Source organism: Indicator indicator, chromosome 2 (assembly GCF_027791375.1).
Source record: "Indicator indicator isolate 239-I01 chromosome 2, UM_Iind_1.1, whole genome shotgun sequence".
Classification (NCBI taxonomy): domain Eukaryota; kingdom Metazoa; phylum Chordata; class Aves; order Piciformes; family Indicatoridae; genus Indicator; species Indicator indicator.
In genome coordinates this window covers 53393587-53410156 of record NC_072011.1, presented here as the reverse complement: position 1 = coordinate 53410156, position 16570 = coordinate 53393587, and the positions used below count along the sequence as shown (strand labels likewise).

At 39.0% G+C, this 16570-nt stretch overlaps 1 protein-coding gene across 1 annotated transcript in view; it reads left to right on the top strand.

The window, feature by feature from the left end:
* USH2A (usherin) overlaps nt 1-16570 on the top strand; it is a 414010-nt gene that overhangs the window by 243561 nt on the left and 153879 nt on the right. Inside the window, exon 37 of the mRNA XM_054394908.1 lies at nt 2272-2451. Within this exon, the coding sequence (XP_054250883.1) occupies nt 2272-2451 (180 nt within the window). The remainder of the gene's footprint in view (nt 1-2271; nt 2452-16570) is intronic.

The window sequence follows — 16570 nt, the reverse complement described above, 5'->3', positions numbered from 1 at the left end:
AGATGATCAGAGGGATGGAGAACCTCCCCTATGGGGACAGACTGCAAGAGTTTGGGCTGTTGAGCCTGCAAAAACAAAGGCTTTGGGAAGACCTTGTAATTGTCTTCCAGTAACTGAAGGGGGCCTACAGGAAAGTCAGGAAGGGACTTTTTACAAAAGCAATGGCTTTAGGCTTGAGAGGGGTAGATTTAGACAAGATATGAGGAAGAAATTCTTTACAGTAAGGGTGGTGAGACAATGGAACAGATTGCCCAGGGAGATCATGGATGCCCCCTCCCTGGAGGTGCCCGAGGCCTGTTTGGATGAGGCATTGGGCAACCTTATGTAGTGGAAACTGTCCTTGCCCATGGCAGAGGGGTTAGAATTAGGTGGTCTTCAAGGTCTCTTCTCATCTAAACCATTCTGTGAATACATCGCAGACTGCCTGGTGGTGCACAGAAATACTGTGATAGGTAATAGAAGAAATACACTTTATTAGATTACATCTAAACTCAAATCACACAGAGGGATGGTTTTTCAGAGGTGCAGAAGGAGGGTTTGATATACAATTTAAGAGCTAAGATCAAATAATGTACATACATTTTTCTAGTCCTATCTGAGTAGCTTGGGTACATAAGAGTAATCTCAGACAAAATAACTTTGCTTCTGCAGAATTGGTATGTCTGTATGTGAAATGTGTAAAACGTGGCTGTTCCTCTTGCATGGCATGAAATTTTGCCTCCATTGCTATTTCTAAAATGAGGTCTCTCAGGCTAATGCAAAATTCAGTGAATTTCAAAATAAATCTATCAAGTTGCCTGAAATTATTCTACATTCACATTACTGTAGTCTATTTGGGCAGTCTGATGCTATAAGCATGGTGTAATCCACATAGAATTTGAACACTGAGGAACTAGACTACAACGAAAATTTGTAAACAGAGTTTTACAAATATGACCCCTTCCCCAAAACCTCAGAAAGTTTGCCATACTTTACCAGCGGAATAACTGAAAATACCCTTTGTGCAGCTCTGTGATCATGAAAATAATGGAATGGCTTGGATTTGTACCCTCAGTGAATCACAAAGTGTTCAACAGAATCCCAAAACTGAAGGAAAGTCCAGATCACTCCTTCATGGTAAAATATAATGTGAGCATGACTAAAATCAGCAAATCTACTGCTGCATGTGCACATCTTAGTGCATATCGTAGAAATATGGAACATTTGAAAAACTGTTTAAATTAATTAAAGGCAGTTTCTAAGGTTTTTGTGTGGATTTTTTTTTAATATGCTATCTTATTTGGATTATTGTGGAGGGCTCAGATGTGAATATTCAGTCTGCTGCCTGTGACAATACCCCAATTAATTTAATCTCATTCTTATACCTGTGGTCTCAGACTTGTGTGATTCCAATGTAGTTTGTAATGCAGAATTTCTATCAACTTCAACATGAGAGCTCTTCATGGAATAGTGTACAGTAGTAATAATATTAATCATTTATATAGCACTTCATATGTTCAAAATAATGGATATTTTTAAAACGAGCTCAGCTTTGCTCTCTGATGGATGACTGAAATCTTCATTGAGTCAAAATATTTGTTACTTGACATGGAATTTCTTTATTTTCTGTCCTTATCAGGTATTTTGGAAAGACTTATTTTGTTGTTTTCGTAGGGTAGAATATTGTCTTATCTTAAGTTTGAGATCTTAAAAGGGTTATAAAGGACATGCAGGTTGCTGTGGCATTCTCTGATGATATCAACTGATAAACCAAATACTTCAAATCCTTCTTTTATCTTTGAGAGGGCTGCAGGCATGCATGTGTCTTACTGCAGATGACTAATACTTATGTATGCGACAGAGTTAGCTTATAAACTCCTAAGGTAAGTGGTTTTTTAGTGAATTCAGGAAGTTTTACCAGTCTGTCATAGAGCTAAGAATTAACCTTAATGTTTTGAATTTTCAGTTATCACAAAACTGATCTAGAACATGCGTAATTCTGAAAGCTGGTTTCTGTTTGCAGTATATAGCAGTCAGCTTTGCAACTGTATGGTTGGCTCATTTATTTTCCAAGTTTTACAACTACCACAAATTGTTGACAAAAGGATGAATAGCATATTTCTTTTTTTTCTTTTTTTTTTCCCCACCCCAAATAGGCCATTCTAAGCAATTTTGGTATCAATGGCAGCTTTGCATTTGAGTGGACACAGTATGATTCATAAAGACAGCAAACTGTAGCAGAATAAAGGTGTAACATTTGTTCTTCTCCCCCTCCTTCTTTTTTCACAACAGCTAATGCTAATTATTCTGTTGTAAATGATACTCGGATGTTATGCAGCAGCAAGGAATCCAGTGTATGGATACCCATTAAAGGACTGATTCCGTTTTCTAACTACACAGTACAAGTGAATGCTTCCAACAGCCAGGGCAGCTTGATAAGTGATGCTACAACAATAGCCATGCCTCCAGGAGGTAAGTATGAAAGAGTGCTTTTTCCATGCATGTAACAATTACACAAATACAAACCGTTATTTATTATTGAGGACTTAAAAGTTCAGAAGAATATCTTTGCATTAGTAGTTTTTCCTAACAAAATTATTCTTTTTAGGTTCTAATTTGTCTTATTATTCAATATAACACCTAGAGAGTGAAAAGAGGTAGTTGTATAGATAATGGATTATATAGGTGAGTAGTGCACTATATACTTGGCATTTTGGTTTGGGGTTTTTTTGTTTTTTTTTTTTCCCCTGTGAATGTTGGTATATTGTATCATGAATGGCTTGTCTAATTTAAGAATACAGATTCACCTGCATTTTGTAATAGGTTTAAGAATAAAAGTTGTAAGTGCTGACAAAGAACACTTAATGGATACTTAGTTAATTTGTTAGTAATATAAACCATTGGCAGCATATTCAGCCAGAATCCATAAACGGCTATAATTTTAAGGTGGTGTCTTCATAAAAATTTGAAATAAGAGAGTTGAGCAAATATTTCCTAAATACTGTGCATGCATCTTTTTTTTTTTTTTACTTTACTTTTTAATGTGAAAGCTTACATTTACAGCTGAAGTATATGTGTTCCTTTTGCATTCTCTTTACATGGACATCCTAGTGAATTATGCTTTGTCGAGTGAATGCCAGTGGAAACAGTGTATTTAAGGCAATTCTGAATTCTAAAGTGAGAGACCAAAAACTCTGGATCTTAAGAGATGTGTTTGTGTAGGTACTCAGCTGATAGTGTAAAGTGGCACATATTTCAAGGTAGTAATAAAAAAAAAGGGGGAAAAAACCAAACACCAAACAGAGAAATCCCATAAACAACACTGCTCAAAACTAAAATTACACTTGCATCAGCTGACTTGCAAACAGAGGGCCAAACCAACAGGAAAACTTCTGAAAAGTAAATAAATAAAATGCAGAGCTTCAAATAACAGGTTACTGAGCAAGAAGGAAAAGGTAAATTTCCAGAGGATTCTATAATTTTGTGACTTGACTGCCAAATTCTGTCTAATATTAACAAACATACATTGTCATATAGTAGTGGAACCACGTGTGAGTTTTACTGCTCGGTTGAGACCGAGCAGTAAGACACTGACATTTCTAATCTCAGTGTGACACTTCAATTTTGCATCTAGAATTATCAGAATTTGGTAGTGAGAATTTTGCTCAATGAAAAGATAAAGGATCTTTAAGGATAGGCAAGGATGTGCACAAGTTTATGACAGCCATTAAGGTACACTTTCTTTCATCATTAGATTGTTGTTGATTACAATTAGAAAACTTATAGCTTTGAAATTATCTTTTTTATGACCTTGTGGTAGTTTAAAAGCAATACCTCATTGATTAAATAGGTTTTAGTTCATGCTTCCCTTTAGTTAATGATCTGAAAACATATTATCCTGATTTACACATAAAATCATGCTGAAAAGCATGTGGCATTCACTAGGATATGTGTGTTTAAGTAGAATTAAATTAGCAGTGAGAGTTATTAAAGAAGTCTTCCATACTATTGTCCAGTGGACTGTGATCTGCAGTGAAATGAATAATAAATGAAGCAGTGCATATGAGAGAAATAGTCTCACTCACACTATACTCTTGCTATATGTGTGCACGGATACAGACACCTGTATATGCAGGACAATGTATGTTTACTTTACTGGGATGTTTATTATAATGACTCTGAATGCCATACAGCTCCACTGCATGCCAAATTTTGAGTATAATGGTAATTTTACACTGGGCTGTATCCAATACTTTCACTTACAAACACTTTTCAAATTATTGAGATGCTACTAAAATCAGAAGGATTTTTTATTTTTTTTTTTTACTTCAGTGTCCAAATTTCACTTTGACAGAGGTTTTGTTTGATCAAAGAGTGAAAGGTCTTGTTGTATACAAAATCACAACCTTTTGATAACTGTTAAAATGCAGCATTCTCGTTTCAAGAATAACAACAACAAAAAAAAGGCAGTTTCAGAAATTTGCATTGCAGGGAGTACTTCATGGGGCTTGGTGGAAGATTGTGTGAGAGAGAGACTGAGAAAGAGAACAAAGGAGTATTCCATTTTTAAGTTACTGTAGATCACTGTTTTTCAACTGTGATACAGATTTTCTTCCAACATGCATTTTTTTGTTTCATTTTTTTATTTAAAATATATTGTACATGATATAAAGCACACCAAACCTCTAGTGTTACCTGATACATCTTAATTTCTCATTAAGCTGATGTGCCATGCTTAAAATCAATGCTTAAAAAAAAATCATCTTAGAAACAAGGAATATATTTTATCTAAGCTCCTGACTAAAATTGCAGTACAGGTTCAAGAGTTCTTGGAAAGATTAAAAAAATAAAAACTGAATCCAAATGTTAATCCATAAATATGAAACTTTCTTTTGACCCTTACCCCGTAGTGGTCTGGAGTTACTAATGGGGTTAGGATTTCAACTCTTAATGGGACTTGGTGCATTAGTGTTTTGTATGCATGGAATTCAGCATTCGGTTTAATAAGTGGTTGACATTGGTGATGTCCCTTAATTTGCTTAAATCTAATTGGCTCTTTTATCAGTCAAACCTGTATGGATTGGCAATTGATCAGGAAGGGTCAGCCATGACTGTGCATGTACTTAAATGCTGGAACCACCAGTTAAAGTCACTGTTGCATAATAAGAAGCTGAAACCATGAGAAAAAATGATCTTCAGAGTCGAAGGCAAAAGAAAGCGGAGAAGTTTTTCAGGATGTTCAAGTTCAGAACAAAGGCATTATAGAGTATATAAATTTTAAATACACTGCTTTTTGCCTCAAGACTTAAAGCTTTTTTTTCAGATGAACTGAAATCTTGTCTGAAACTGTCTTTGTTACATCAAAGAACTGCACAGAAAGCTAAAAGAGATGGAAGAAGCATAAAAGGGCATAGTTTAAAATGATTAGTGACAAATTTCATACTGTAGAGGTAGAAGCAATTTTTTTTGAGTTTTATATTTTTTCCAAAAAGAATAAATTTGTTCTATTTATCTTGTCCTAAACTGCTTTGGTAGAAGTTGTAAAAAATAATATACTAACCAGTGCTTCACATAAATTTGAGTATGCTAGCTATTAAAAGATCTGGAGAACAGATTGGTTTACAATTAATTTAATTAGGTAAATGAAATGATACAGTGGATGTAAAACTGCAAACATCTGAGAGAAAATCTTCTGTAAAGAATCGCTGGTATTTCTGATGTAGTAGCACACAAAGGACCCCATTAATTTTAAATTGCTTTGTTAGATGGTAAGCTCTTAAAAAGAAAGTTGAAGTCACTACTGGTAGTAGTTTACACTCTAGTTAGATCCACTTGTTCCTTTCCCTTGACTCCAAAAGCCCTAGTATGGGCAGTACTGAGAAATCCTGTGTGCAGAAAAAATGATAAAGTATATTGAATAACTGCATGCAAAGAGAGATAGCAGCAAGAGACAAGTGGCAATCAGATGGGGAAGCAGAAAGGTGTAGACTCAATCATCATCCCCAAAGCTCAGAAAAGGACTGGATTCCCAAATAATGACATGGGACACAAAGCTTGTTGTGGATGACAATTCTGTATCACATTGCAGAATTGCTTCTGTGTGGTTACTTGTGCTGGGGATTACAAACCGTTCACTTGGTGACGACTTACCTATAGAAAAAAAGCCTCAAAGTATTTTTATATATCCCCTATGTAAAACATAAAAGGCAAGATACTCTGAAAAAATATTTGCCTAAGCAATGAAGTGTCTCTTTAATATCTGCCATAATTTATGCAGTATGTTCATTTATGTGCTTTATCTGTGATTTATATGACATAGGAAAGTCTAGTTGTGAAAGATGTCAGGTTTTGCCTTGAACTCTTGCATCTTTCCCTGATCTAATGTGAGGTGTCCCTGCCCATGGCAGGGAGGTTGGAACTAGATGATCCTTGTGGTCCCTTCCCACCCTGACTGATTCTATGATTCCCTTTGCTGGTCCCTTGTTTGTATATAGAACGCACCATGCCTCTGCCTACAAGCTTGGGTTAATTCTCAGCAGCAAAATGTGAGCATACATACTTGTAGATGTTGATGTTTGTTCAATGTCTATAAAGGATGATGTGCTGCAACTGAAGAATTTTAGCTACCGTTAGTTCAGGCAGCAACAACTCTGAGACTGGATATTGATCTAATTATGCAAACAAGTAAGAATCACATCATACAATTTATATTCACATCTGAAAAAAATTGCTCACACAAGTTGATCACTGAAAATAGTAGGCCTCCTTAGATGAATGAATATTCAGTAAACAAATCAAACTGATGCCATTAGGCCAGAATTATTCAGGAAGAAAAAAACAGAATATGCTAGTTTTCCATGGTATCCTGAGTTAACACAGTTCGCTCTCACAAGCCCCTGTCCCCCACAGACCAGAGGAAAAGCAACACAAAAAACCTCTGGGTTGAGATAAAGAGTTTTACTGGAAATGATATAACGCACAATTACCTTAGCCTACTTGCAGAAAAGTGCAGCAAAACACAGAAGCAGCAGAAGAAACCAGTGACTTCCCCTACCCCCTGACCAACAGCCCACCCAGTGGAAAAGACCCACAACCCAAAACCGGTAGAAGCAACTGGAACAGAAAGCCTCTCATGTTACAATGTGGACTTCAAGCCCCGTGATACTTTGCTCCAGCCAGCACTTTCAGTTTGAAGCTTGCATGACTGCGGTATGGTGTTGAATATCATTATCAGATTCAACCTAACCCATGACATCTGGGAGACTAGTTGATTTTACCATGCCGCTTAATATCACACCATAAAACTTTTTTGGAGAGAATTTACTTCAGATTTCAGATATTTCTGAGGCATTATGTGTTCATTAATTCTCTTCCCTTCAATCACCTAGCTAGTTAAACACTGCTAGTGGCAAGCTATGCAAATTGTCCATTCTAGTTCTTTTTGTCCAGAAAGATGATTTCATGGAGATATAAGGGTAGGAATGCAAATGTGCTTGTGTGTAAAACTAGGAGTTGTTTTAATGAAAAAGTAATTCTTCTCTAACCTCAGCAACACTGAACTGATTGTAATTTTCATTAATTCTACTCTCTTCTTTTATTCTTTTCTCCTAGTCTGTTCAACACATCTTTCAGTGAGCTCATACTGTGTCTATTCTTAGTTTTGAGTGGAGAGTGAGTATTTTGGGTGGTAAGAGAGTCATTCCTGAAAGGCTGTATCTTCATATTCTGGCACTGGGAGGCACAAATGTGCTCCTTTACTGCTCACATTCCTAAATTGCAGCCACCTGGGGCTTAGCATAGCCCCATATATGACAAAGGACCATTTCAAGGTTACTTTACATCAAATCTTGTGTAAGTCCCTGCTCATAAAATTGGAGAATGCCAAAAGACAATGACATTTCATTGTCTTTTTTCTTCTGATTGTCTCCTTTTCTTCACCCCTGAACCTCTTTCTCCTTTTCAGGCTGAGGAAATATCCCATAATTGCAACTGTTCCAATACTCCAGACAGGACACTGTTTATCAGCTCTTAGGTTGTTTTCTGTCTTCTAGGGTTTCATGAAGCAGTTATAACAAGAAGTTAAAAACTGCAGTTTTAGTTGCCTTGAAAAACAAGGCTACTTTTCTTTCTTGGTGAGTGTCAGACGAGAAAGAAAGAACTGTGCAACCTCTTGAAACATCCAGTTGTTCATCTGTAAGGAGGCAATTAACCTCATTGTAGAGGTCTCACTCCAGGTCTTTCCAAAACCTTAGCCTTAGCATGAGGTCCAAGCAGTACTTAAGATCTCTTGGAAGAAATCTGTGGTAGAGCAGATTTCACGCTGGAAAACTGCAGCTTGACTATAGTTCTGAAAAACAGAAAAATGTGTAAAAGTGGGGAAAATGGTCTGTTGTGGAATTTAGCAGCAGATCGTTATTTAAAATGATTACCTACTATCAGATGAACCTTTTCTTGGACTGGTTTCAATTGTGCATAAAAAAAGGTCACAATCTAGATGAAGTATGAAATTTTTATATAATCTTAAGCCTCTTCATGGTTCAGGTTTTTTGGTTGTTTTGGTTTGGTTTGGTTTTTTTGTCTTTTTTTTTCATTCTGTGTAAATCTGAACTAGACTGTTCAAACACTAATTAAAGTCAACCTTCTTTATGTGATTAATTAGATTCTTCTGTTGAATGAATTCTACAATAAAATGACATTGAAATTTCTAGTAAAAGCACAAAGAAGACATTTGAAAAATCACACTGTGAATTTTGATTTTAAACCATTTTCCAGATATATGCAAGTATTAGTAACTGAATGAATTTTTATGTTACTTTGCTACTATGATTTGCACTGCCTTTTTATAAAAAGCTTATTTCATTATATTTATTTTTGACGACTTCTGCCCCTATAATTTCCAAAATAAAATGGCATTTTCATTAACTCTCAGCAAAGGCAAATGTCTGTGGCTTTGAGATTTTTGTTTGTGGTTTTTCACTTAGTTTTAGATTTGTTTGTTTGTTTGTTTTGGGGTATTTTGGTTTGTTTGTTAGTTTGATTATAGTTATTGTTTGGTTGATATTATTATTTGGTGATTGTTATTGTTGGTTGTTGCTTGTGTTGGATTCTTGTTCTTTTGGGTTTTTGTCCTTTGATTCCCTATTTTCTGCAGTTGAAGTATTTGGATTATAGACGTTACCCTGCTGATCGTAATACACTTGAGTGAAGTAGCCGTAAAAGCGTTTCTCCTTCTTTTGCTGGTTCCCTTTATGGTTAAAAATAGTTCCTACTTGGGGATTCTCTTTGTAGGTTTGAAAATAGATGTGAAATTGGATCTTAAATTTCTTAAAACACTTGGGGAAGCATTAAAATATTTTTCCTCTCTATAGTTAATTATTTGTTATGGTTGAGTTTTCAGTTTTACTTTTCCCTACTTTTTCCTAATATAGTGCTCCTCATTATGTAACGTCTGTCTTTGGGCTAGATGACTGACTACCTGAGGAGGAAAAAAGCTTCTCTACAAAGACAGAAATGGAGACAAAAGGCAAACTGAGTGAAAATCAGTCATTAGAATCACCATTTCTCTTCTGGTATGCCTATAATGCAGCATTGTTTTATGCTACCCATGATTCCTGACATTTGATAGTTTTTTCTCATTGTGCTTTTCTTTCTGCATCTGCAAGTAAGTGCAGATGTGTGTATACATCTGAGCAACCAATTCCAATGTCTTACCACCATCACTGTAAAGTATTCCTTCCTAATATCTAATGTAAATCTGCCCTTCTCAAGCTTCAATCCATTCCTTCTCATCCTATCACTAGAGCCCTTGTAAAAAGTCCCTTCCTGGCTTTCTTGTAGGTTCCCTTCAGCTACTGGAAGACCACTATAAGGTCTCCCCAGAGCTTTCTTTTCTCCAGGCTCAACACCCCAACTTTCACAGCCTGTTCTCATAGCGGAGGTTCTCCAGCCCTCTGATCACCTTTGTGGCCCTCGTTGGGACCTGCTCAAGTAGCTCCTTGCCCCTCATGCTGGGGGCACCAGAACTGGATGCAGTACTCCTGATTTGGTCTCATGAGAACAGAGTAGAGGGAGAGAATCACCTCTCTCATCCTGCTGCTCACATTTCGTGTGATACAGGTGGTGGGTTTTCTGGGCTGCAAGCCCCCATTGCCAGCTCACATTGAGTTTTTCGTCAGCTGACACCCCAAAGTCCTTCTCCTCAAGACTACTCTTGAGACACTCCTCACCCAGCCTATATTTGTGCTTGGGATTGCCCCAACCCACATGTAGGAAGTTGCACTTGGCCTTGAACTTCATGAGGTTATCGTGGGCCCACCTCTCAAGCCTATCCAAGTCCTTCTGGGTGGCATCCCTTCCCTCCAGAGTGCCAACTGCACCACACAGCTTGGTGTTGTCTGCAAACTTGCTGAGGGTGAACTCAATTCCACTGTCCATGTTGCTGATGAAGATCTTAAACAGCACTGGTCTCAATGGACCACTGGACACCACTTGTCACTGGTCTCTATTTGTACATTGTGCCATCAGCCATAACTCTCTGAGTGTGGCCATCTAATGAGTGGTCCACCTCTCAAGTCCATATTTCTACAATTTGGTGACCAGGATGTCATGCAGGACAGCGTCAAACACTTTATGCAAGTCCAGGTAAATGACATCAGTTGCTCTTCCCTTCTCCACTGATGCTGTAACTTCATCATAGAAAGCCACCAAGTTCATCAGGCATGATTTGCCCTTGGTGAAGTCATGTTGATTACCACCAATCACCTCTTCTTTGTTTTCTGTATGCCTTAGGCAGGGCCTTCAGGAAGATCTGCTCCATGATCTTGCCAGGCACAAAGGTGAGACTGTCTGGTCTATAGTTTTATTCATAAGAAATTGATAGTGCTGTCCAAAAACTTCAACAGGATGTTCCTGATGGTTGTAATCTGCGTTAAGCAGCTGTAACTTTTCTGTGATGCAGATTTAGCCCTTTCACTCCATGTCTTACAAACAAACAAAGGGGAGGAGGTTTCCCCTGCCTCTTTTTCTCAAAAGATCAAAAAAATCTGTATTGTAGAGAATAAGCATTGCCAAGGTGTTTCCTTTGCCTTTCACATATGGTGAATTTGATGTGCAAGCTGTGGCAAGGCTTGTGGCATATAAAGCAAAAGACAATCAGCCTGGCTTGGCTTTAAAGAAAACCTGATAGTTTAACTAAGACTTTTGGTCAGTTAGGATCCCTGGTTTTGAATAAGAGGAAAGGAGGCAAGGTCTTTTCAGTTATACTTGGGAGCAGATAATTTCCTGTATATTGACACGCTTCCACCAATTCTAGTGAATTTTTATATGTTCTTCAGCCTTATCTGAGGAAGTAAAGCCAAGTGGCAATTACTACAAATGGTTTATTTGTTAAAAGTATCTGGGACAGGACATGAACCAAGTAGCTACTTAATAATGCTGTACGAACATTCCTGTGTAGCTGAGTAGTGTATAAAAAGCTGTAATCCTTTTACCCTATTCATCAGATAAGTCAACTGTATATTTTGCACGGATTATTTCCATGTGTGAATGGGCTTGTCTGAATTGCTTTTTATTCGCCTTAAATATTAAATATTTTGCTTCAGTGCATAACACCTGGATCATATTTCTGTCAATTGATATGCTATTTTTAGAGAGGGTCCAATCCATAAAATAGTTACGGATTTTTGCCACAGTTCTGTGGAACAGAGATGTCATGCCTTTCATATTCTGTCACAGCTTATCTCTGTTAGAGCACTGGCTGAAAAAAGATCTGGATTGTTCATCCTAAAGTGACTAACATTCCCCTCTCCCACTTGCCAGCAATGTACTAATCTCTGGATTCGTAAGGAAGGCAGAATAATGCCAGTCTGTCCTGCTGAAACTCTACTTCTATTGGGGAAGAAAAAAGGTCTTATTTATTGGAAGAAAAGACAGAGAAAATACTATTATAACTCACAGCTGAAGACACTGCTTAGGTTGGGATGAGGCAATTTACCATAGCAGCAAAGTTGGGGGTAAGAACAGGTCCTGAGTTCTGGGCATTTGCAAATCTGGACATACATTCTTTCCCAGTGTATGAGCATCAGAATGTGATCCTATTTCTACTTTCTAATACAGCTTAATTTATTGATAGTGCAGCTGTTGAATGAGACTGTAACACGAAGTGACAGCCATAGCATTGCAGTTGGCAATTTTGAGAAGTGATAAGAATTCTTGTTTACTCTGTGAATGTGATAGTTCAGATTTTTTTGCCCCAGCCTCATGTGTTGCATAAGAGAATAATATACACTGTTTTGTTGTTATTTTCCTAATTAGAACAGTTTTATTTCCAGAACTAAATTTTTGATTCTGCTCTTTGCTGTTGTCCAGATTACCCCCCATGAGACTGTTGTATGTTAATCAATGGCAAGATTTGGTTATGTGGGGAAAAAAACCACCACATTGTTAATGATGACAGATATTATGAAATTAAATCTCTGCCATCTCCTTTGATGTACACAGATTTTTCCCCATTAATATTGATGGATTTTGGAGTCACAACCACATGTTGAGAGGGGAGCAAGCCCCTGAATCTTGTATTTTATTCTTTGTAAAGCTGACTGTGTCACTTTATGTCTAAATGTAAGGAAAGCTGCTGACAGTTTTGATATATTAAATTATAACTGAGAACTAATTCAAGGATCAAAGATGCTCTTAGGGAGACATCACTTTTCTGGTAGGAAAAATCATTACCTTTTCTCCCAGTCTCATATATTTGTACTGTATGTCTTGGAAATATCATTCCCTACAGTTTCTGAATCTTGATGTTTAATTTAACACAAAGGTCTTTGAGCAGCACAACGGGAGGGGGGCTTCTGCTAGTAAAACCTCACAGAAGGAAATTGAAATGTACATGTTTTTTCCTCATTTATCAAAGAAATGCAAAAATCTAAACTGACATTTTATATCAAATGAATTATGAACTGTGTTCTTTGTACCTAAGGGAACAACAACTAAATTAGACTTCTGTTAAAAAGAAAGAGAGAAAAAACATAGACTTTTAATAAAATACACAGTCACTTTTTGTATTTTGTCTGACATATGCTGTACTTTGCAGAAGAAAACTAGGGAGTATAGACTATTTCAAAGGCTATATGCTTTGAATGCCTTAGAGTGAATTGAGAAGCAGTTTAAGATAACACACAACCTGCAGTTTCTATTCTAATAAGTATTGTTGCTTTAATATTTTTGTTTTCAGCTTTGTCCTACTCAGGTGAACAAGAAAATATAACGTGCTTTCTAATAGCTTGAAGATTGGAGCAAAGTACTAAATGATGGGGGGTTTCTAACTTCCATTTCTGAGAATAAGGTTGCTACTTAAAAGGCTTCCTGGAAGAAATATTTTAGAAAACACTTAATTGAACTTTAAGAGGTAAATTTTCCAAGAATGATGTCCTCAGTATTATAAGGGCATGGTTTCCACTGTCTTTATAGAGTCATAGAATGGTAGGCATTTGAAGGGACCTCTGAAGACCATCGAGTCCAACCCCCCTTGATAACTGAAGTGTGCCTAGATCAGTTTGTACAGGAACACATCCAGACAGGTTTTGAAACTCTCCAGCGAATCATGGAGTTGCCTGGGTTGGAAAGGACCTCCGAAAATCATCCAGTCCAACCTTCTCTGCATTAACCAGGGGCATCCTCAACTAGATCACATTGCCCAGAGCCCTGTTGAGCCTCACCTTGAATATCTCCGGGGATGGGACCCCAACCACCTCCCTGGGCAACCTGTTCCAGTCTTCCACCACCCTCATAGTAAAGAACCTGTTCCTAACATCCAATCCAAATCTGCTCTTTTCTGGTTTGAAGCCATTGGCCCTCGTCCTGTCACTGCAGGACATTGTAAACAGTCTCTCTCCATCCTTCCTGTAGGCCCCCATTAGGTACCAGGAGGCTGCTATTAGGTCCTCCTGGAGCCCACTCTTCTCAGGGCTGAACACCCCCAGCTCCCTCAGCCTGTCCTCGTAGCAGAGGTGCTCCAACCCCCTGGTCATTTTTGTGGCTTTCCTCTGGACCTGCTCTATCAGGTCCATGTCCTTCCTATATTGAGGGCTCTAGATCTGCACACAATACTCCAGGTGAGGTCTCACCAGAGCAGAGTAAAGTGGTAGAATCATCTCTGTGGATCACCTGGCAACAGAACTTTTGATACAGCCCGGGATGCGATTGGCCTTCTGGGCTGCAAGCGCACACTGTCTGCTCATGTCCAGCTTCTCATCCGTCAGCACCCCCAAGTCCTTCTGCTTTCTATCACCTCATCCCCTACTCTGTATTGATAGCGAGGATTGTTCTGGCCCAGGTGCAGAACTCTGCACTTGTTCTTGTTGAGCCTCATGTGAGGTTCACCTGGGCCCCCCTCTCCAGCTTGTGCAGGTCCCTCCGGATGAGATCCTGTCCCTCTGGTGCATCAGCAGCACCACTCAGCTTGGTGTCATCTACAAACTTGCTGATGGTGCACTTGATCCCACTGTCTATATCATCCATACAAATATTAAACAGCACAGGTTCCAATAGAGACCCCTGAGGGACACCACTTGTCATTGTTCTCCATCTGGACTTTGAGCCATTGAGCACTACCCTCTGGATGCAACCATCCAGCCAATTCCTTATGTGCTGAACAGTCCACCCATCAAACCAATATCTCTCCAACTTGGTGAGTAGGGTGTTGTGACAGACTGTGTCAAAAGCCTTGCAGAAGTCCAGGTAGATCACAACCATAGGTCACCGCTTATGTATTGACATAGTCACTTTATCATAGAAAGCCACTAGGTTAGTCAGGCAGAATTTGCCCCTAGCAAAGCCATGCTGGCTTTCTTGAATCACCTCCCTGTCCTCTGTTTTCTTTAGGAGGATCTGTTCCATGACCTTCCCAAGCATGGAGGTGAGGCTGAAAGGTTGGTAGTTTCTAGGCTCCTCCTTTCAACCTTTTTTAAAAATGGGTGTAATGTTTCCTTTCTTCCAGTCACCAGGGACTTCACCTGACTCCCAGGACTTTTCAAATATCATGGAGAGTGGCTTGGCAACTCGATCAGCTAATTCCCTCAGAACTCTGGGGAAAAAAAAATATTACTAAAACATTAATAGGATGCTACCTAAACCCAGAGGAGACTCCAGAGCCTGTCTGGGCAGTTTGTTCCACTGCTCCAGTCCTATTACTGGCCACCACTGAAAAGAGCCCAGCCCCACGTTCATTACCTTTGTCCTTTGAATGTTTATATGTATTTATAAGATCCACCCTCAGTCTTCTCTTTTCCAGTCTAAGGAGTCCCAGGTCTTTCAGGCTTTCCTTGTGAGAGACGCTCTAGTCCCCTAATAATCTTTGTGGCCCTCTGCTGGACTCTTTCCAGTCCTTTTTGAACCATGGAGCCCAGAAATGGGCACAAAATTCCAGGTGCAGCCTCACCAGGGCACAGTAGAGGAAGAGGAGGAGAACCTCCTTTGACCTGCTGGCCACGCTGTTCTAAATGCACCCCAGGATACCACTGGCCTTCTTGCCCACAAGGGCACATTACTGGCTCATAGTGAACTTGTGTTCCGTCAGCATTCCCAGGTCCTTCTCCATTGAGCTGCTTTCCAGCAGGCCAGCCCCTCACCCATACTGATGCATGGGGTTATTCCTCCCCAGGTGCAGGACTTTACACTTGCCCTTGTTAAACTTCGTGAGGTTTACCTCTGCCCAACTCTCCAGCCCATCCAGGTCTCACTGAATGGCAGCACCACTTTCTGGTGTATCAGTCACTCCTCCCAGTTTTGTATCATCAACAAGCTTTCTGTGAGTACACTCTGTCCCTTCATGCTGGTCCATGAATATTTCAAACAAGACTAGCTCTAGTACTGACCCTTGCGGAAAACCACTTGCCACAGGCTTCCAGCTAGACCCTGCACTGCTGATCACAACAACCTGTGCTCTGTCATTTAGCCAGTTCTCAATCTACTTCACTGTCCACTCATCTAACCCACATTTCCTAAGGTTGCCTATGAGGATGTAACGGGAGACAGTGTCAAAAGCCTTGACAAAGTCACAGTAGACAAGATTCACTGCTCTCTGCTTATCTAACCAGCTGGTCACATAATCATAGAAGGCTATCAGATTGGTCAAGCATGATTTCCCCTTTGTGAGTTCATGCTGACTATTCCTGATACTATATTTCCTCAACATGCTTAGAGGTGACATCCTGAACGAGCTCTTCCATCACCTTTCTAAGGATGGGGGTGAGGCTGACTGGCCTGTAGTTTCCTGAGTCCTCCTTCTTGCCCTTTCTGAAGATTGGAGTGATGTTGGCTTTCTTCCAATCCCCAGGCATCTCCCCTGTTCTCCATGACCTTTCAGAAATGATGGTGAACAATGCTTCTTGCAAACAAAGAGCAGACTCTCTATCTGTGAAGTTAGAGTTTTTAATGTTTATGAGATTCTGGACATTCCCAATTTCTGAATTTCCTTCATAACTTTCAGTGGGAATATATTTCAGTGCATTGACATAGAATACACTTTGATATTGTTGTGATAAGCACCTACATCTTAGAGAAAATGATAAATAAGAAGGTACAATTCCAT